This window comes from Panthera onca, chromosome F1, assembly GCF_046562875.1.
Source record: "Panthera onca isolate mPanOnc1 chromosome F1, mPanOnc1 haplotype 2, whole genome shotgun sequence".
Lineage (NCBI taxonomy): Eukaryota > Metazoa > Chordata > Mammalia > Carnivora > Felidae > Panthera > Panthera onca.
In genome coordinates, this window is record NC_138355.1 from 69796981 (window position 1) to 69815807 (window position 18827).

Here is an 18827-nt window from a genome sequence, read left to right on the forward strand (position 1 = left end):
GAAAGTTTGTCCCGTGGGGCGTCTGGGTGGCTCAGTCGGTTAAGCATCCGACTTCGGCTCAGGTCATGATCCCACAGTTCGTGGGTTCGAGCCCCGCATCGGGCTCTGTGCTGACAGCTCAGAACCTGGAGCCTGCTTCGGATTCTGTGTCCACGCCCCCCCGCCCCTCCCCCGCTCACGCTCCGTCTCTCTCTCAAAAATAAACACATTAAAAAATTTAAAAAAAAAAAAAAGAAAGAAAGTTCCTCCTGTCTGTGAGGAGGGTCGGCAGGGAACGGAGTCTGGGGTTGGGGCTGGGTGAAGGGGGGTGGGGCAGCGGGGAACCAGCCTGACCCTGTGGCCTGCACAGACTCTCTCAGCCTGTGCTCACACGTAGCCTGCCACGCCTGGTGGCGTAGAAGGTTCGGAGCAGGGATGGGAAGGACAGAGGGGAGGCCAGGGTCAGGATCGGCCCGAGAAGGTGCGCGATGAGGCACAGGGGCGCAGGAGCAGGGCAGGTGCAGGGAGACTTTGGTCCGGGCTCTCCTGGGACGTGGCTGAGGCACAAGGGCAGGGAGGTGAGCTGCCCGGAGGGCGGAGGCTCTGGGGGTGCTGCGGCCAAGCTGAGAACAGGCCCGGACCGAGCCTTCTGAGCCTGGCAGCAGCCCACCGGAGCAGGTGACAAGGCCATGCCTGCACGCGGGTCCTCGCACAGCTGAGCTTGGGGCCTGCCTGGCCCGGCTCTCGTCTCTCCCACATCTCTTGACATCCCAGGCAACGGGGGACCCCGGAGCGGTGCTGTGGCTGGAAGAGATCCGCCGGGAGGTGGTTCGAGCCAACCAGGACACGAACGCCGCACAGCAGAGTACGTGGGCCTGGGGGCCCTGCAGGAGTCTGGTGGCCGGGGTGGGGTGGGGGCTGGGGGAGGGAAAGAGGTGTGGCTCCCCACCCAGGGAGATGGGCCAGAACCACAGCAGGGCCTTGTTGCTTGGACTAGAGGGTGGGCTTCCAGCAGCCGGGCTGGCAAGTCTCAGGGTTGAGAGCCCACAGCCCACCCGTGCCTCCGTCCACGCCTTCCAGTGGGTACTTGACCCCGAAGCCTGAGCGTGTGAAATTGGATGGTGGCTGAAGGTCCGTCCCACACCGCCCGCTCTGGCTGGGGGGTGTTCAGGCGTGGGCGGCGGGGGTCAGTACACAGAGACGCTTGCGTTGCAGAGCGCGTGCTGGTGGTGTCGGTCCGTACTGTCTGGAGTCCCTCTGTCTGTCTGTCTGTCTGCCTGTCTGCGTGACGGAAGGCAGGTGCTGCACTTCTCGGACTTTATTCTCTCCCTAAGAAACTGTCCTGAGCTTCTCTGCCCGTATCCTGCCCTTGAGCTTCTGTACGAGAGAGATTGGAGCTGTCTTCTTACCCCGCCCCAGCCAGCCCCATGCTGCCTCCCTCCAGGAAGCCTTCCTTGACTGCTACCTTTTCCTCCAGGCACAGCTGCATGCTCTGTTTTCATCTATGTCTGCATCCATGCTGGGAGGTTCCCTGTCCCCTCCTTTAGATGGGCCTTTTGTGTCCTGTGAATCCCACCCCCGTAGGCAGGACAGGGCGCTTGGGAGGGACTTGGGGGAGGGGTAAGGACCAACCCCTGCCTCCTGATGCCCCTGTCAGTGGCTCTCGGTGTGGCCGCCATCAACCAGGCCATCAAGGAGGGCAAGGCGGCCCAGACAGAGCGGGTGTTAAGGAACCCCTCCGTGGCCCTCCGAGGGGTGGTTCCCAACTGCGCCGACAGCTACCAGCGAGTCCTGGAAGGAGCCATGGCAAAGAAGCGGCGCCCAGGTAATGGCCCCAGCCCCTCCCTCCGCCTGTCCCAGCCGCCCGCCGCCTCCTCGGAGCCTCGCGTCCTTACCTGGCTTCTGCTCAGGGGACGCGGCTCTCTGGGTCCAACACGACATGAAGGATGGCTCCGCCTACTACTTGCACCTGCAGACCTTCCGGGGAACTTGGGAGCCGCCCACCGGCTGCCGCCTGAACACGTCCCACCTGACTCGGGAGGAGATCCAGGTCGGCAGAGCCCCTGTGCAGGAGGGGCCGGGGAGGGCCTTCCCTGTAGCTGAGGCTCCGCCTGCCAGGGTACCACAGGCTCTCTCCTGCCTCCACAGTCCGCCATCACCAAGGTCACGGCTGCCCGTGACCGCCAACAGCTCTGGAAGGCCAACGTCGGCTTAGTCATCCAGCTCCAGGCCCGCATGCGCGGCTTCCTGGTTCGGCAGAAGTTCGCTGAGCGCTCCCGCTTTCTGAGGACCTGGCTGCCGGCGGTCATCAAGATCCAGGTGGCGGGCACTGGCCTTGGAAGTCCAGGGCCTGAGGTCTGGGCTTTGGGGTTTCCTTCCTGCCTGCTCTCTGCTGAGTGGGAGGGGGATGATCTTCTGGCCCCCGAGCGGTGGGGTTTGAGAGGAACATGTGTTCCAGAGCCTGGGTTTGGGTCCCGTCTCCTCCACTTAGTCACCACGTGACCCCGCCAGGCACGTACTCTGGACCAGCTTCCCCGTCTGCAGAATGGAAACGTGAATGTCGTAGCAGGGCTGTCGTGAGGGCTAAGCGAGGTGACATCCAACGGGCATCTGAACAGTGCCAGTCACTGTCATCACCGTCACTGTCCCCAGGGCATGAGCTGCTTCGTTGCCTCCCCGTGGGGAAGAGGGAGTGAGGTTTAGTGAGCCATTGGGGTTTGGACGTGAGGGGGGCGTCCCGGGTCGGGGGTAAACAGGAAAGGGTGGACCAGCCCCAAGGGGAACTTTTGTCTCCAGCCAGCCCTTTCTACTTGTATCCTTCCGACCTGCAGATGGTCCCACGAGTAACTGGGGGCAGGGGCAACTCGGAAGGTGGGCCTCAGGCCTGACCACCTTACGAGCCAGAAAAGATGGGAGTCGAGCACACAGAGACTCCCCACGTAGATGTGACCTGCAGGTGTCACGGGCACGTGTGCACCGTGAAGATACTTTACGTAACGAACGTGTGCACACCCGGTATCTGCAAGGATGCCCGCTGGCCCGGGGCAAGGGCAGGAGACGGACGGGAGACACACAGAGGAGCGACCACATCTCCCCTGGCGGGGCCAGGAACACAGCTGACATTAGATGCTGTGCTGATAGGGACGCAGAGCAACCCAGAAGAGTCCCCCGGGGCAGGGGGGGGGGGGGGCGAGTGGTCCCTGAGTATGCGCTAGCCCGTGTGGGGGGTGGTAACGGAGGGCTTGGGCTTTAGAGTTAGAGGCTGGAGTTCGCCTCCTGGTCCTGCCATTTCTGGGTCGTACGAGGACCTTGGGCGCCTTCCCTAAGCCCTCTCCGGCACCGTCCCCTCATTCACGACGATGGTCCTGACCTCACGTGTGGATTGTGAGGGTTGAGCAGGACAGTTTCACGTAGCGCTGAGCTGGTGAGCACTCCACGGGTGCTGGCCGTGATACCAGGTTACCTGGCAGGGTGCTGGTCCCAGAAGTCAATGCAGAACCTTAGCAGTTAGCACCGAGTGGTCTGATCGCAGGGATTCCCCCCGCCTGAGCCCGGACTGGAATTTGACCCCAAAACTACAGAGCTGAGAAGCCACGGCAGCAGTGGCAGAGGGGATGGGGTCAGGGCGCATTTGCCACCAGCCCTGGAGCTGTGCGGGTTCCGGCCTAGGTCCTGGGAGGCGGGGGAAGGGAGAGGTGGCCCAGAGCCTCTCGGGCCACCTGTCCTCCAGCCGTAGAGAAGTAGTAAGGGTCAGCAATGGTGTTGGTGGGGCGTACGGAGACCTCCCTGTCTCCCGAAGGCTCTGAGCCTGGCTGAGAGCCAGTCCCTGTCCTGTCTTTTGACCAATCCAGACTGGGGGGGGGGGGGGGGGGGGGGGGCTCTTTAGGAAGGAGCTGTGTGTGGGTGGGTGGAGCAAGAGAGGAGAGGGGTCCCCTCTGCTTTTCACCGCAGCAGGTATCCAGAGGGACAGTCTGTACCTGCAGAAGGAGAGGATGTAGCACCCGGAAAAGGCCTGGGCTGGGGGCTTCCTGGGCCCGCAGGCTCCAGGGTGGACGGCTGCCGTCCTGGGGCCGCCCTGCCTCTTTTACACCCCGTCCCAACAGGGTGACACGGTCAGCCTCAGGAGGGGGCCCGGCCCGGAGGACTGGCTCTGGGGAGGGCTGGGAGGGCAGTTGGTCGAGAAGGGATACTCCAAACGCACCAGCCCCAGTGTCAGTGCCGGGGTGTCGCCCAGGGCCTGAGCGCCCAGGGCGTGCTCCACGTAGGCCCTAAAAGACACGAAGGGTTTTGGGGGCAGGTGGGGCTGGGGGTCGGGATCGGGGGCGTAAACGAAGCGTCGGGCAGAAAGTCAGCAGGCACGTTGAGAGGAAAGCGAATCATCTGGTGTGGGTGCAATCACGGAGGAAGGAGCCGGTGGGGGGATGTGTGTGTGTCGGATGGTCGAGAGCTTCTGGAAATTTGGGGCCGAGAGAGACACAGTCCGAGAAGTACGTCAGGAAACTAATCTACACAGGCTTGGCACGCAAGGGGAGAGGCCCCGAGAGGGAAGGGGGCCGTGAGGCTTGGTTTTAGAGATCAAAGAGGGCCGGGTGCCCTGAATCGCTGTGCTCTGTGCAGGGGAGGCTGGCACAGGGTTGGGCGCGAGCAGGGTGGGGTCGTTGGAACAGGAGTGTGACTAGGGGAGCGTGGGCGGCCCGCGGCCCCCACGGCTCTGCCTGTGTCTCTGTGCGCCTCCCCAGACCGGGCGTGGGGGATGGCGGAGCACGTGCGTGTGTTTGGGGGGACACGGCGCATGCTCTGGTGACGGGGTGTAGACTGTACGACTACTGTCTTTTAAGCTCGTTGCCTTACAGTAGAGTCCCTGCGAGGAGGTGTTGGTTGGCCTGGGTGCGTGCGTGTGCATACGCGTGTGCCGGGACCAGGGAGGGCGGCAGGTGTTTGGTCTCCCCGTGCGGATGGAAGTTCTCTGACACCAGGGCTGGCTTTCCCTCCCCTCCCCCTCCCCCTCCCCCTCCCCTTGCCTGCCTCCCTCCTGCTTCCCTGGAGGGCCTCTCAGGCTAGCGGGGACCAGCCGGGCTCTCCTCCTTTCCCGTCCTGACGCCCAGGCTCACTGGCGGGGTTACAGGCAGCGGAAGACCTACCTGGGACGGCTGCAGTATTTAAAAGCAAAGTCGGACGCCGTAATCAAGGTAGCTGTCACGGTTTGGGTGGGTTCCTGTCTCTTGAAGGGCCCTCTGAGAACAATTGTTTAGTCCTCTTGCCTCGTGGCCTCTGGGGACAGCTGGACTGGCCCGGGCCGGAGGGTGGCCCCCGAGCCTGGAGCTCTGACGCAGTGCGCGTCCTCAGATCCAGGCCTGGGTCCGGATGTGGGCAGCTCGGAGGCGGTACCGGAGGCGTCTGGGATACTTCCAGAAGAATGTGAGTGTCCTCCTGCTGTCCCCGTGCCCGGCCTTCACGCATGAGACCAGGGCAGGGGCGGCCAGCAGCCCTTTCACACCTGTGTTCACCGCAGGTTAACTCCATTGTGAAGATCCAGGCGTTTTTCCGAGCCCGGAAAGCCCGGGATGACTACAGAATGTTAGGTACGCGGCTTGGTCTCCTCTCTGTCGTGAGTACACGGCCTGCCCTCCCCTGTCCGCGCGAGCCCATGGCCCCCGAGAGTCAGCAAGGCAGAGGGTCACGCCCCCCCCAAGCTTGCAGCTTAGGCTCTGGAGACGTCGTTGGCCCTTCTTGAGCCCCTGCCCTCGTCGACAGCTGATGTCCCCGACCTTGAGCATATGGCTCAGGACCCGGGGTGCGTGTGGGAGTGAAGACATGTGCTCTGCCTTTGGGGATCCCCCAGTCTGGTGGTAGAGACAGGAAATCCCCCAGGCTCAGACAGGTCCAGATGTCCCTCCTGGGGCCACACAGCAGGGAGAGAGTAGGAGACGTCTGTGCAGAACGTCCGATAGGGGTTGTAGCAGAAGCTCCTGCCCGCCAGGTAACATGGCCCGGTCCCCTGGAGGACTCCCTCGAGCATGTTCTTTCTGTACCAGGCCTCCACTATCTCCCCGTCGCTACCAGCAAAGTAATCAAGGGAAAGGGCTTCTCCCCACACTCTTGCGTGACCCGTGGCTCCCCCAGCTCCGGCCTCTGGGCCGTGCATGAAGCCTTCTGCAGTGCCAGGACTGAGTGCCAGCACCTAGGGGTGCTCTGTCATCCTGCCCCTTGTCCCCTCAGCGGGGCACGCACCTAAAGCCTCAAAGGGGTCCTTCTGGGCCGTTCTTGGCTCCTGTCCTGAAAGTCCAGAAGCCCAGCCTTGGATGCCCTGCTCTTTGTGAAGTAGACCCAGGGTCCATTTCCAAGTTTCCTCCAGTCCTTGGGTTCTGGAACAGGTGGGCCCCTTTCCCTTCCAGGCCTGAGGCAGCATTCCTGGGCATCAGGTGGCCTGCACTGCCCTGGGACGTCCCTCTTACCCCACTCTGCCCGTCCTGCCCGCAGGGGTACCGCCTGCCCATCTATGACTCTGGGCACTCAGCCGGTCAGAAGAACAAATTGGAGTAGGGGGTTCGTGGAGGCAGCAAGGGCTCTGACTTGGGGGCGGGAGAGGTCCCTGGCCTGGGCCCAGGGGCGAGGAGAGCAAGGGAAGGACGGTTCTTCCGTCATAGCCGCCCATTAGAGACAAGCAGCTCGGGGACAGGACGGGCCTGGAGGCGGCCTGCTGGCCTCAAGCAGGCTGGCGACCAGGAGGTGGTAAGAGGCAGGGAGCTGCTGAGGAAGCCCCCGCGAGGGCCCGGCTCGTCCTGACGCCTCTTCCCTTCCCGCCAGTGCACGTGCCCCATCCCCCTCTCAGCGTGGTGTGCAGATTTGCCCACCTCTTGAATCAAAGCCAGGAGGACTTCCTGGCCGAGGCAGAGCTGCTGAAGCTTCAGGAAGAGGTGGTCAGGAAGATCCGGTCCAACCAGCAGCTGCAGCAGGACCTCAACCTCATGGACATCAAGATCGGCCTGCTGGTGAAGAACCAGATCACCCTGCAGGTGAGGGGCCGGGCCGCCCACCGCCAGACCCAGCTGCTTCCAGGGAGGTGGCTACCCGAGTATGTGTTACGTGTCGGATTTCGTCAGCTGGCTCAGGTCCTCGCTCCCGCGGCGCTTCGGGGGGCAGGTGACGGTGGAATTAGAATGCCTGCTTCTGCCGCTCCCCAGTGAGGGGGCCGCCAGCCGCCTCTTTAATCTCTGAGTCTGTTTCCTCCTCGGAGGCGGGAATAATCAGGGCGCCCACCTCACCAGGCCCGTGTAGACAGACAGGAAATTTCCTCAAACCGCAAATTACGAGGCCGCGCCGTGTGGGTAGAAGCGGCAGTGGTGGCCCCAGCCCGGGCGCGCGCCGTGAGAAATGAGCAGAATCCCACAGACGCGACGCCCGGGCTGCTAGCCGGCCCTCCCTGGAGGAGGGACGCACCCTGTGGAAGCAGAGGTGCCAGACGGAGTGGCGGGGCGGGGGGGGGGGGGGGGGGCGCGCACCCTAGAACCGTGTGCGGGGGCGCCTGGAACCGCAGAAAGGCCCGGTTCCTCGAGGCCTGATTCTGACCCTGCGCCGTGCCCCCCGGCACCTTCAGGAGGTGATCTCCCACTGCAAGAAGCTGACCAATAAGAACAAAGAACAGCTGTCGGGTATGATGGTTCTGGACCAGCAGAAGGGCCTGAAGTCGCTGAGCAAAGAGAAAAGGCAGAAACTAGAGGCTTACCAGCACCTCCTGTACCTGCTCCAGGTGAGCAGGAGCCTTTGGGACGAGAGGACCCCACCGTCCCCTAGGGGCCTGGGGCCTGGAGGCCTCTCTGTGCCTGTAACCCTAATGCCTTGACCCCGGAGACTGCCCCCCACTGCTGCTTGTCGGGAAGGTTCCTCGCGCCTCCCAGGCAGCGGGCCGGCGCCGCCTCCTCTCCGGGCCCCATCGGGAGAGCCTCTAATGCACCGCCGGCCCTCGAGGCACATCACACGCTTCCTGTTTCCCCCGTTGCTTGCAGACTCAGCCTCTCTACCTGGCCAAGCTGATCCTTCGCATGCCACAGAACAGAACCACCAAGTTCATGGAGTCCGTGATTTTCAGCCTGTACAACTATGCCTCCAACCGCCGCGAGGCCTACCTCCTGCTCCAGCTCTTCAAGACAGCGCTCCGGGAGGAGATCAGGTAGGCTTTCCGCGCCCAGACGAGCGGGAAGGGAACGGGCTGAGAGACGCCACCGTCGGCCCCTTCACAAGGGGGCGGTTTGTTGAGGTTTGAAGGCACAAATGGAATCACGAGACCTCTTCTCAGCCTCACGTGGAGCGTCTGTAAGAGCCTCCGGGGACAGTACGGAGGGAGGGTGTGGGCGGGCAAGTTAGCGCACAGGCTGTCGGGACAGGCCTTGAGAGGGGCCATAGCAGAGCAGGCTGTGAAGGGCCGCAGTCTCGGAGAGGAGCAGCTCTTTGTCCTACACAGAGACAGGAGACCAGCTCCGGTGACCTCTCGAACTACAGGTCAAAGGTGGAGCAGCCCCAGGACATGGTGACAGGCAACCCCGCGGTAGTGGGGCTCGTGGTGAGGTTCTACCGCAATGGGCGGGGCCAGAGCGCCCTGCGCGAGATCCTGGGCAGAGTCGTCCAGGACGTGCTGGAGGACAAGACGCTGAGTGTCCACATCGACCCCATTCACCTCTACAAGAGCTGGATCAACCAGAGCGAGGCCCAGACCGGCCAGCGCAGGTGAGGGGCGGTGCAGGTGAGCAGCAGCAGAGGGAGATCTCCTTTGACCATCTCCGAAGGTGGCATAGAAATGAGCTGCTGATTTATGCGGATACGACCCCGGCCCTGCGGGATGAAATAAAGTAGCTTTTAGCGCCCCCTCTGGTGGTTAACGTGGAACTGGTGTCAATGACGCGGACCTGGGTGTAGAAGGAACACAGGTGAACGTGCAAACGTGTTTAATTGGCGGGTCGGTGCTTGCTTGAGAGTGGCCCGTCCGACCTGCCGGGAGTCGGGATACGGACGCCTCCTTGATGGGGGATAGCTGAGCACCCAGATTTGCAGGCGGATAGACAAGTGAGGTGGCAGGAGAGCTGGGTCGGCCTTGTAGACTGGGGGTGCTACTCGGGGGCACGGTCCTTGGGAAGGGGGCCGCCGAGGAGCCGCCCGCGCTGGCGGCCTCTCCGGTGGCACACGGGCCTGCGTGTTGGGGCTGCAAGGCCGAGGCCATCTTCCCGATCGCCCCAACCGCCAAAGACTAGCTGAGGGATGACCCTGCCTCCAGCCCCGCTGAGGAGTCCGCGCAGACCGTGGTCGTCCGCTCGTCCCTCCGCGTCCACCCCGTGGGCCCTCAGCTTCTCCTCCTTCGCCTTCCACCCACCTCGCTCCCTTTCCTCTGAGTCCTTTCTCTTATTCCGGCCTGGTCCCCTCCAGCACGCGGGGCCACCCTTAGATGGAGGGTTCAAAGGGTGGAACTCGGGAGGGGAGGCCGTGGGAGGGGCTCTGGCCGATACCTTGTCTCTCTCTGCCCACAGCCACCTCCCCTATGACGTCACTCCGGAGCAGGCCTTGAGCCACCCCGAGGTCCAGAGACGGCTGGACATCTCCCTCCGCAGCCTCCTCGCCGTGACGGACAAGTTCCTTGCAGCCATCATCTCCTCTGTGGACCAGATTCCGTAAGCGCATCAGCCGCGCCCCAACCCCGGGCACGGGACCTCAAGAGGGCCAGGCCAGGCGAGCTGCAAACCTCTGTGTCCAGCACTCTAGGAGGCGGGAATAGGTTAAATCAGTAGGTGGCACATCTGTGGTAGGAACAGTGACGATAACAGAATCTAACACATTTGAACACTGTTCTGTCATCGTACGTTACTTCCACGACATAGTTTCACTTGATCCTCACAAAATCCCTGAGCTAGAGGGAGGGCACGAATGGCCATCTCCATCTTCCAGACCAGGGAAGGAGTCGGCGAGGGGGAGGGGGTGGTGTAAGCCCCCATCTGTCGTTCTCCTCGGGCCCCGCCTCCAATCCAGCCCCTCCCGGGTGCTCGGTGATGACAGACAAGGTTGGCCTTCCCAGAGCCTCCCAGGCTGTCCTGGGACAGGGTTCTGGCTGGGAGTGCCCCACACCCCAGGTCCACGCTGAAGGTGCTTCTGTGGGGGGAGGCAAAGTGAATATCGGGACCTGGGCTGCTCCCCAGGGGAGACTGGAGCAAAGAAGAGGGTCTCGGGCCAGGCTGAAGGCCACATGCAAACTTAGTGGGCGGCTGGGCACTGACACTAAGGCAGGGGAGGGGGCGGCAGGGCCCTGGTCCTTGGGCACTGACACTAGGGCAGGGGAGGGGGCGGCAGGGCCCTGGTCCTTGGGCACTGACACTGAGGCAGGGGAGGGGGCGGCAGGGCCCTGGTCCTTGGGCACTGACACTGAGGCAGGGGAGGGGGCGGCAGGGCCCTGGTCCTTGGGCACTGACACTGAGGCAGGGGAGGGGGCGGCAGGGCCCTGGTCCTGGGCACTGACACTAGGGCCGGGGAGGGGGCGGCAGGGAGCGGGCCGTGAGTAGCAGGGGTCACTGCCTGGAGCTCCGGCAGAGACGGGCGGACCGCGGCTCACGCACACTTCGTCCGCAGGTACGGGATGCGGTACGTTGCTAAGGTCCTGAAGACAACCCTGGCGGAGAAGTTCCCCGACGCCCCAGAGAACGAGGTCTACAAGGCGAGTGTCCCCTCCCCAGACTCGCGAGCTCCCTTTTGCCCTGATGGTGAACCCCCGACTGAGACAAATGGAGAGAAGACCCGACGCTGTAAAAATCAAGCGGGGAAATCTCCACGCTGGCTCACCAGCAGGGCCTCTGCCGGCGGGCGGAAAGGCGCATGGTCGTGAGCTAAGAGGCCGGACAGCCCCGCACGGGCCCAGGGGATCCAGGTTCCGGTCCCAGCCCCTGCCCAGCTTTCGCCGCGTGACCTCGAGCGGGTCGCCAGCCTGGGAGCTGGGGGGCGGGGCAGGGGCTGCCAGGGCGGACCCCCGGACGCTTCTGGGACGGTTTCCTCTGCCCTCAGGTGGTAGGGAACCTCCTGTACTACCGCTTCCTGAACCCGGCCATCGTGGCCCCTGACGCCTTCGACATCGTGGCCGTGGCGGCGGGCGGTGCCCTGGCCGCCCCCCAGCGCCACGCGCTCGGGGCCGTGGCCCAAGTCCTGCAGCAGGCCGCTGCCGGCAAGGCCTTCCGCGGGGAGAGCCGACACCTGCGGGTCTTGAACGACTACCTGGAGGAGACGCACCTCAAGTTCAGGTCTCCGTCCCGGCGCCCTGTCCCTCCTGTCCCCTTCTCCTGCTCTCGTCCTCTGCCGTGCCCCCCCTCCCCCCTCTGGGCCATGGGGGAAGCGCGGCACGGCCGGGGCGCGGCGGTCAGGGAGCCGGAGCGTGGGTTGTTGGAAGCATCGCCCGGCGGAGGCAAAGGAGGGCCGTCCAGGGCGGTGGGCTTGAGGGGACTCCGGGAGGGGGGCCGGGCGGCCCCGCGGGGGCGCACGGACCAGGTGGGGGTGCCGCCCGCCCTCTCCCACACCCTTCCTCTGGAGACAGGAGGTTCGTCTGCCGAGCCTGCCAGGTGCCGGAGCCGGAAGAGCGCTTTGCGATGGACGAGTACTCGGACATGGTGGCCGTGGCCAAACCCGTGGTGCACATCACTGTGGGGGAGCTGGTCAACACGCACAGGGTGAGGGGCGCGGCCGGGGTCGCGGGGGGGCGGGGGGGGCGGCGTGGGCGGCCCTCGGAGGAAGGTCTGGCTTGGTCTGTAGCTGCTCTCTCCTCCCACCTGCAGCTGTTGCTGGAGCACCAGGACTCGGTCGCCCCCGATCACTGCGACCCCCTGCACGAGCTCCTGGAGGACCTGGGGGAGCTGCCCACCATCCCTGACCTCATCGGTGCGCGCCGTCCTTGGCGAGGGGGCCCGGCAGCGGGGGGGGGGGGGGAGGGCCTGCAGGGAGGGAGGGACGGACAGACTGAATGGCGGGCCGGCAGGCTCTCTCCGGAGTTACATAGTCAGGGACGCGTGCCGGAAAGCCAGTCCGCACAGCACCTCTCCTTTCCCTCTGGTCCGAGATGGACACAGGGACCTGGGCTGATAGGAAGAAAGGGGACAGACAGTAGAGGGACCCAGTGCCAGCGTGCGAACGGCCAATCGAATCGCGGGAGAGCGGTGTGGATGAATACGGGTCCGTTTGGAGTCTCTAAGGGTTTCTCTGACAGGGCCTTGAGTCCATGGAGTGACAGGATATGGCCCTGCAGGGGTGGAAGTTCAGGGTGGGGGTGGTGACACGTCGAAAGCTGGGAGCCCCAACGCCTGGGCAGAGGGCGTCGGTCAGAGGTTCATCCGCAGGAACCGGGAGGCTGAGCTCTATGGACGAGAGCCGTCCTGTGGGTGCTGCCCCCGGTGGACCCGCCTCTCCTGGCATAGAGGTGCCGGGCTGTCTGCACGTGGGGCACGCTCGTCTCATCCCTCCCCCCCACTTCAGGGGAGGGCGTGGCCGCGGACAGGAGCCTGGACCCGAGCAAGCTGGAGGTGTCCCTGACGCTCGCCAACAAGTTTGAAGGGCTGGAGACGGACCCCGGCGATGCCAGTGCCCGGAGCCTGCTTCTGAGGTGGGTGAAGGTGGCCCCAGCCCCGGCCCCTGCTCGGATGGGGGGCGAGGCCATTCCACTGTCTTCCTGGGCTCCTGTCCTTCGGGCGGGTCCCCCTGAGGCTCACCGGCACTGCCCTCGCCGGGCCTCCGCTGTCCACCTCGGCCTCTGTTCTGTGCCGAGCTGAGGCCGAGGGAGAGCGGGGGTGTTGGTAACACCTGACGTTTGTGTGTTTCTGCGCTGTTACCGTTTGACCCGAGGGACAACCGTGAGGTCGGGGATGGTCTCCCTGCTTTAGTGTAGAGACCCGGGGTGGGTGTCCTGCTGAGAGAGAAGGTCGGGAGCTTTCCGCCCCCGATCCTGTGAAAGCGAGGGGGGCGCCCCGCAGGGCTGGCTGGCCATCTGGGCAGAAGAGGAGCCAAGTCGCCGCCTCGGTCCCGCGCTGGCAGGGCGGCCCCTCCCCACCCACTTGCCCAGTGAACCAGTGAGCTGGGCCCTTGGCCTTGTCTTGCCATCGCACTTCTAGCAGGGCGGGGCCAGGCGTGAGCACGCAGCCAGAGCCACCAAGAGGAAGGTGGCCGTCAGGCACCCTGAGAGCTCAGAGAAGGGACACCTGAGCTGGGGAAGGTCTCCCACAGGAGGAGGCACATCCTCTAGCTCGTGGACTCAGGACGACAGTTTGTGGGAGGGCATTGTTGGCAGGGGGCCGGGGGTGAGGGCAGGGGTGAGGCGGCCCGGTGTGTGTGCACACAGGGGGTTCTGTACTCAGGCCCTGCATCTCACCCTGGGGTCTCCCTCCTTGTTTGTTCTCCTGACCTCCCGAGGTCCCTGGCAGCCATGACGTGGGGCAGGGTGCACCCACCCTCAGCTCCTGGCCAGCCCCGGGCCCAGACCCTTCCCTGTCCCTCCCCTCCTCCTGCAGCACCAAGCAGATGCTGGTGGACATCATGCAGTTCCAGCCTGGGGACTCCCTCGAGGAGATGCTGTCCCTCCCGGCGTCTAGAGAGCAGGTGAGTGGCCGGGTAGCTCCGAGTCTGGTCTGTTCATCCCCCCCTCCTGGCACCGCCCATTTCCTCCCCTAGACCCACCCAGGCTCCACAAGCAGACAGATGTGCCCCCCAGGAATGAGAACAGCACCCCCGTCCCGGCTCCCCTTGCAGCGAGAGTGAGCTCTGTAGGGACCCCAAAGCCCCTGATGTCCGTGCTGTGGGGAGGGCGGCTCAGGGGCATCGCGCAGCTACCCCAATGGGCGCTGGAGGGCAGGCATCCTGCAGGGAGAGGGGCCGCCTGAGGCCTGGAGGCAGAGAAGGTACTGGGTGGAGGTCCGGTTGGGCCCCGGGCAGCAAAGACTAAGCCGAGGGCCTTGCAGAGAAGGTGAGGATGGCCCGTAGGGGCAGGTCCCAAAGCACAGGATGGAGGAGAGGGGCGCCCCAGATACCCTGGAGACATCGCGGTGTTGGGAGGTGTGTGTCCAGAACCTCCCTTCCGCTGCGGCTTCCGCCCCGGTCTCCTCGGGCCACTGCCCCACCGTGGGGACCCCCGAGGCCCTCGCCCGTCTCTGACCTCCCCACCGCACCCACCCCCGCCCCAGATGAGCCGGGGTCCGCCCCGGCCTGGGGGCAGAGTGGCGCGGGGCCCGGCGGATCCCTGCAGCTATTTTGTCCCTCAGGAAGCGGCCCACGAGCGGCTGACGAGCTGGCGCCGGGCCCGTGAGAGCCAGACCCCGGAGCCCCTGCGACGGCACCGCTCGCTGACCGCGCACTCCCTCCTGCCGCTGGCGGACAAGCGTCGGCGCGTCCTGCGCAACCTGCGCCGGCTGGAGGGCCTGGGGCTGGTCAGCGCCAGCGACGGCTACCAGGGGCTGGTGGACGAACTGGCCAAGGTAGCGACCCGGGGCGCCTCGGGACATGCCCCCCGCCCGGCATGTGTCCGCCCAGATCCTCACCAGCCGGGGGAGGCCAAGGCACGGCCAGAGGGTCCGTTTTGAAGGCGAGGTCTGAAGGTTACTCAGGGCGCTCTTGTACTGAAAGACCAGGAGCCTTGAAAGCGTGACTCCTCGGTGGGGGCGAGGCCCCGGCCCTGAGGGTTCGGGCTGGAATCCTCGAGACCCTCCTCCTCGTCGGAAAAGCAGCTGGGAAACCTCCCTCTTCCTGCTTTTCCCGGAGACCCTCACAGGGAGTTGTTGTGGGCCCGGCCCGGCCCCGAGGCGCTCCCGTCGCAGGGGGCAACTCCCCCTCCCTTGTCCCCCAACCCCAGGACATCCGCAACCAGCGCCGTTGCCGGCAGAGGCGGAAGGCGGAGCTGGTGAGGCTGGGGGCCACGCTCCGCGGCCTGGACAGTAAGGCCACCTTCTTCGAGGAGCAGGGCGACTACTACAGCCAGTACATCCGGGCCTGCCTGGACCAGCTGGCCCCCCGCCCCAAGTGGGTGCCCCCTCCCGCTCCCTGTGACCTCTCACCTCTGCCCACGTGACCCCTGAAAGGCAGGTCGCCCGGGACGGCAGGGTCCCTTTCCGATTCTGGCCTTCGGTCCCCTCACAGAACCTCGGGGTCCGAGTCGGCCGCCACAGGGAGAACTGGGGTCTTTGGTGTTGAAGACCCGGCTCCATGAACTCCCTGGGCCCTTTTTTAAACCAGGAGCTCCAGGAAAGGGAAGAAGCCGTCGCTCCGTTACACTGCTGCCCAGCTCCTGGACAAGGGGGTCCTGCTGGAGATCGAGGGCCTTCCCACCTCTCAGTACGTGTCTTCGGAGGGCACAGTGTCAGACCCCCACCGGGCCCCAGCGTGGCCCCGCCTTGGAGGGGCTGCGGGGTGATGGGGAGACGGGACACCTCCAGACAGAAAGCCGAGGGCAGCGCACGTGGTCCGGCACAGCCCCGGACACACCCAAGGGGGAGGGCACCGGGGACCCGTCCTGGAGGAGGGGACGGCCGTAAGGGCCAGGCACGCCGAAGACAGAGGCAGCCGGGGCCCCGCGAGCGCTGACGGGAAGTCTGGGCTCCGGAGGAGGAGGGCCGGGGCCCTGGAAGGAGGCACTGAGTCCGCGTTTTGAATCCTGTCCCTGAAAGCTTCAGAAATGTGATCTTTGACATCAGCCCTGGAGACGAGGCAGGGAAGTTCGAAGTCAATGCCCGGTTCCTGGGTGTGGACGTGGAGTGGTTCCAGCTTCACTACCAGGTGAGAGGCCCCCCAGGGGCCCCAAGCCGCCGGCCTGGCTCGGGTGCCCGCCTGAGGACAGTGGGCCCGCCTCGCTCCTCTCAGCCGCGGGGGACGTCAGCTCCCCACCCCGCCCGTCAGCACCGTCCGTTCCTGAACAGAAGGGTGAGGGTCTTGCAGCCCGAGCGCCTCTGTCCCCAGGCCCTGGCCCAGACCCCACCGCCAAGCACAGAGCGTGCAGCTGGCGGGCACTGTCAGAGCGGATGAGTCCTGATGTCCCAGCACGTGTCTGGGACCTCGCACACGCCGCCCTGCGGCCCTCTGCACAGCCCTGAAGCGTGGCCCCTGTTCTCCGGGCTCTGAGGCTGACACAAGACGCAGCCTGAGACACAGGCCAGTGTTCAGGACAGCTGTGATTTTGTTTGTTTAGGTTTATTTATTTTGAGAGAGAGAGCACGAGCTGTAGAGGGGCGGGGGGGGGGGGGGGTGGATCCCAAGCAGCCTCCGCGCTGTCAGCACAGAGCCCAACGTGGGGCTTGAACTCACAAGCTGTGAGATCATGACCTGTGCCGAAGTCGGACGCTCAACCGACTGAGCCACCCAGGCGCCCCAGGAAGCAGTGACTTTAAACCCACGTCTTTTTGTTCTGCCCTTTGGCCTTTTGAATGAGAGAAGGGGTTTGAAGCCCTGACTCTGCTCGAATTGACATTTGGTCAAGTCCCTGTGCCTCTTTTGGCCTTGATGTCCTCATCTGTGAACTGGGGTTTTGACGGCCAGTGCCCCTGGGTGGGCGAGGGAGGCTCGGGGGCATGAGCGTTGTGTAGACTGGCCGGGCCACCACCAGGAGCCCTCGCGCACCCCACCCCTGCCCTCTCCCCAGGACCTCCTGCAGCTCCAGTACGAAGGTGTAGCTGTTATGAAGCTCTTCAACAAGGCCAAGGTCAACGTCAACCTTCTCATCTTCCTCCTCAACAAGAAACTGCTGCGGAAGTGACGGAGGCAGGGGCCGCTCCGCGAGCCCCTCTTCCCTGCCAGGTTGCGGGGTCTCAACACTAACACTAGCTCACAGCCCTGCGGACGCCCAGGGCTCAGGGCTGGGCCGAGCTCCGGGAGCATCACCACCACCCCCCCCCCCCCCGCCCCCGCCCCGGCTGGAGCAGCTGGCCCACCGGGCCACACGAAGGCTCCCTGGCGACAGTGAGCCTTGCCCAGAGGCTGGCCGTGTGGCTGATAAGCCCCAGAGCCCCTCGGTGTCCCTGCCGGACCGCAGCGCGGGGACCTGGGCCCTGCACCCTGGCCCGCCGAGGCCCTTGCTCTTTGCCCGCTGCTGCCCTCCCGCGGTCACCCCGATATTTGCAAGCACTGCCCCCGCCGCTGCCTCTGCCTCCCTGCTCCCTGCAGGCCCCAAAGCCAGGCTCCCGCTCCCTCCTCCCTCTTCGGCAGCAGCGGGTGAAAACCACCCCCCCCCCGCCCCCCCCCCCTGTTACCTCAAGTCCCGCTCCGAGGATATTTATTCTCCCCCCCCCCCCCCGGCACTGGGGGTCACCGTGTGGCCCTCCCCCTGGGTGTACCCCTTCGTCTCTTTGAGCTCAGAGAAGGCGTTGCCATCTCCCATGTCCCAACAGTCCCGCCAGCCCCTCCCGCCGTGTGCGCAGGACGCCTTGGGTGGGGGGCAGGAAGGTCCCCGTTCGTGTTTCAGACTCGTCCTGTCCCCTTCATACGGCACGAAGAGCGTCTTTCCCTCTGTTCGCTCACCCTTCCGGGCAGTCCCAGTCCCTGCATTCTTGTCCCTGACACTGTCTCTCCCCCACGTCCACCCAACTTCCTGTCCGTCTGCCCCTGATGTCACTTGAATAAAAGCAGCCGTCCCCCGCACATGTGCAGTTCACCCCAGCTTCATTTCCTGCAGAGCAGGTCTCCGGCTTCTGAGACGGCTCTTGCCCGGGAGAGGAGAGCCGGGGGGGGCGGGGGGGGGGGGTCCTTGCTGCAGCCCCCGAAGCGCCCGCCTGGCCGAGCTCGTAAAAGCTTAATTAGACGAGGGTTGGTTCCTCTCCCGCCTGCCCCGGGGCACGGGCACGGGGACGGGGAAGGAGTGCTTAGGTTTTGGTGCTGTTTTTATCGCAGCTCTGGAGGCTAAAGCCAAGAGGAGGAGGGACCAGGCCCAGTTGCGCCCCACCCGCTCCGCACACACTTCCAGCAGCTTCTCCTCGTGTGCTCTGGCCACAGCTGCTTAGGTGTGTTGCGGCCTCTGTGCTCTGAGCAAAACCCCCTTTCCGCGACAAGAGCCCCCCTCCTTTCCTCCCTGCTGTCCGGGAACAGGGACAAAGCCTGGGGACGAGGGAACGGTACAGAGGCACCCGCCCTGACATCCCGCCCAGAAGCCCCCGCTGGGCACCCCCGGTTTGCCTGGCGGGTCTGTCTTCCGCTCCGTCACTCAGGATCTGTCTCGCTGTCACATCGTCTCCTTCCCATAACATGTCACAGCAGAGACTTACGGTACTGCCTCACTCTGAGTGACAGTGACACACACAGTGGATTCGGGTTCCCACACACCATCAGCCGTCACTGAAAAGCTCACACTCGCCCGACGGCTCCAGCACCGGGTACCACCGTGATGCTCCCCGGCAGCCGCGTGGGCTCAGCCACGTGGAGCACGCGCTGGCTCGTCACCGTGGCTACTGTCACTAGGGCCTGTGTGGCTGGGCTCTTTGCAGGCACTTCTCACAGCAACTCCGCAGAGGGGAGCGCCCCACCCCCGCCCTCTGCAGGGCAGGTGACAGAACCGAGGCGAGGCTCGGAGCTCTGGGTCACAGCCGGCAAGGGGCAGAGCAGGGCTCTAAACTCGGGCCCACCCCCTCCGGGCTCACCTTCCCCCACCTCGTGTCTTATCTGAGGGAAACATTTCCACTTCCTTCAGCCCACCCTCTCGTGCCGTCCTCTTTCGAGCCCACTGCTCAACCCTCCCGGTGGCCCCTGACACGCCCCGGTTCATCACTGTCTTCCTGTCAATGGCCAATGTGACACAGAGGCACGTAGGTCCTATGGGGGAGGGCACTCTCTTCAGGGACAATTTGACAACATCAGAAATGGGGAAA

The 18827-nt window shown here is 64.9% G+C and overlaps 1 protein-coding gene across 1 annotated transcript in view; it reads left to right on the top strand.

Moving 5' to 3' along the window:
• Window positions 1–17618, top strand: part of IQGAP3 (IQ motif containing GTPase activating protein 3) — a 35920-nt gene extending 18302 nt beyond the window's left edge. The window contains exons 16-38 of the mRNA XM_078441133.2: window positions 754–844; window positions 1637–1804; window positions 1890–2029; window positions 2128–2298; window positions 5085–5168; window positions 5326–5397; window positions 5492–5561; window positions 6787–6995; window positions 7577–7729; window positions 7986–8149; window positions 8479–8703; window positions 9498–9638; window positions 10588–10672; window positions 11017–11249; window positions 11540–11672; window positions 11778–11880; window positions 12472–12598; window positions 13500–13587; window positions 14247–14459; window positions 14834–15000; window positions 15214–15312; window positions 15645–15753; window positions 16613–17618. Coding sequence (XP_078297259.2) covers window positions 754–844; window positions 1637–1804; window positions 1890–2029; window positions 2128–2298; window positions 5085–5168; window positions 5326–5397; window positions 5492–5561; window positions 6787–6995; window positions 7577–7729; window positions 7986–8149; window positions 8479–8703; window positions 9498–9638; window positions 10588–10672; window positions 11017–11249; window positions 11540–11672; window positions 11778–11880; window positions 12472–12598; window positions 13500–13587; window positions 14247–14459; window positions 14834–15000; window positions 15214–15312; window positions 15645–15753; window positions 16613–16726 — 3159 coding nt within the window. The 3' untranslated portion in view covers window positions 16727–17618. The remainder of the gene's footprint in view (window positions 1–753; window positions 845–1636; window positions 1805–1889; window positions 2030–2127; window positions 2299–5084; window positions 5169–5325; window positions 5398–5491; window positions 5562–6786; window positions 6996–7576; window positions 7730–7985; window positions 8150–8478; window positions 8704–9497; window positions 9639–10587; window positions 10673–11016; window positions 11250–11539; window positions 11673–11777; window positions 11881–12471; window positions 12599–13499; window positions 13588–14246; window positions 14460–14833; window positions 15001–15213; window positions 15313–15644; window positions 15754–16612) is intronic.
• The last annotated feature ends 1209 nt before the right edge of the window (window positions 17619–18827 follow it).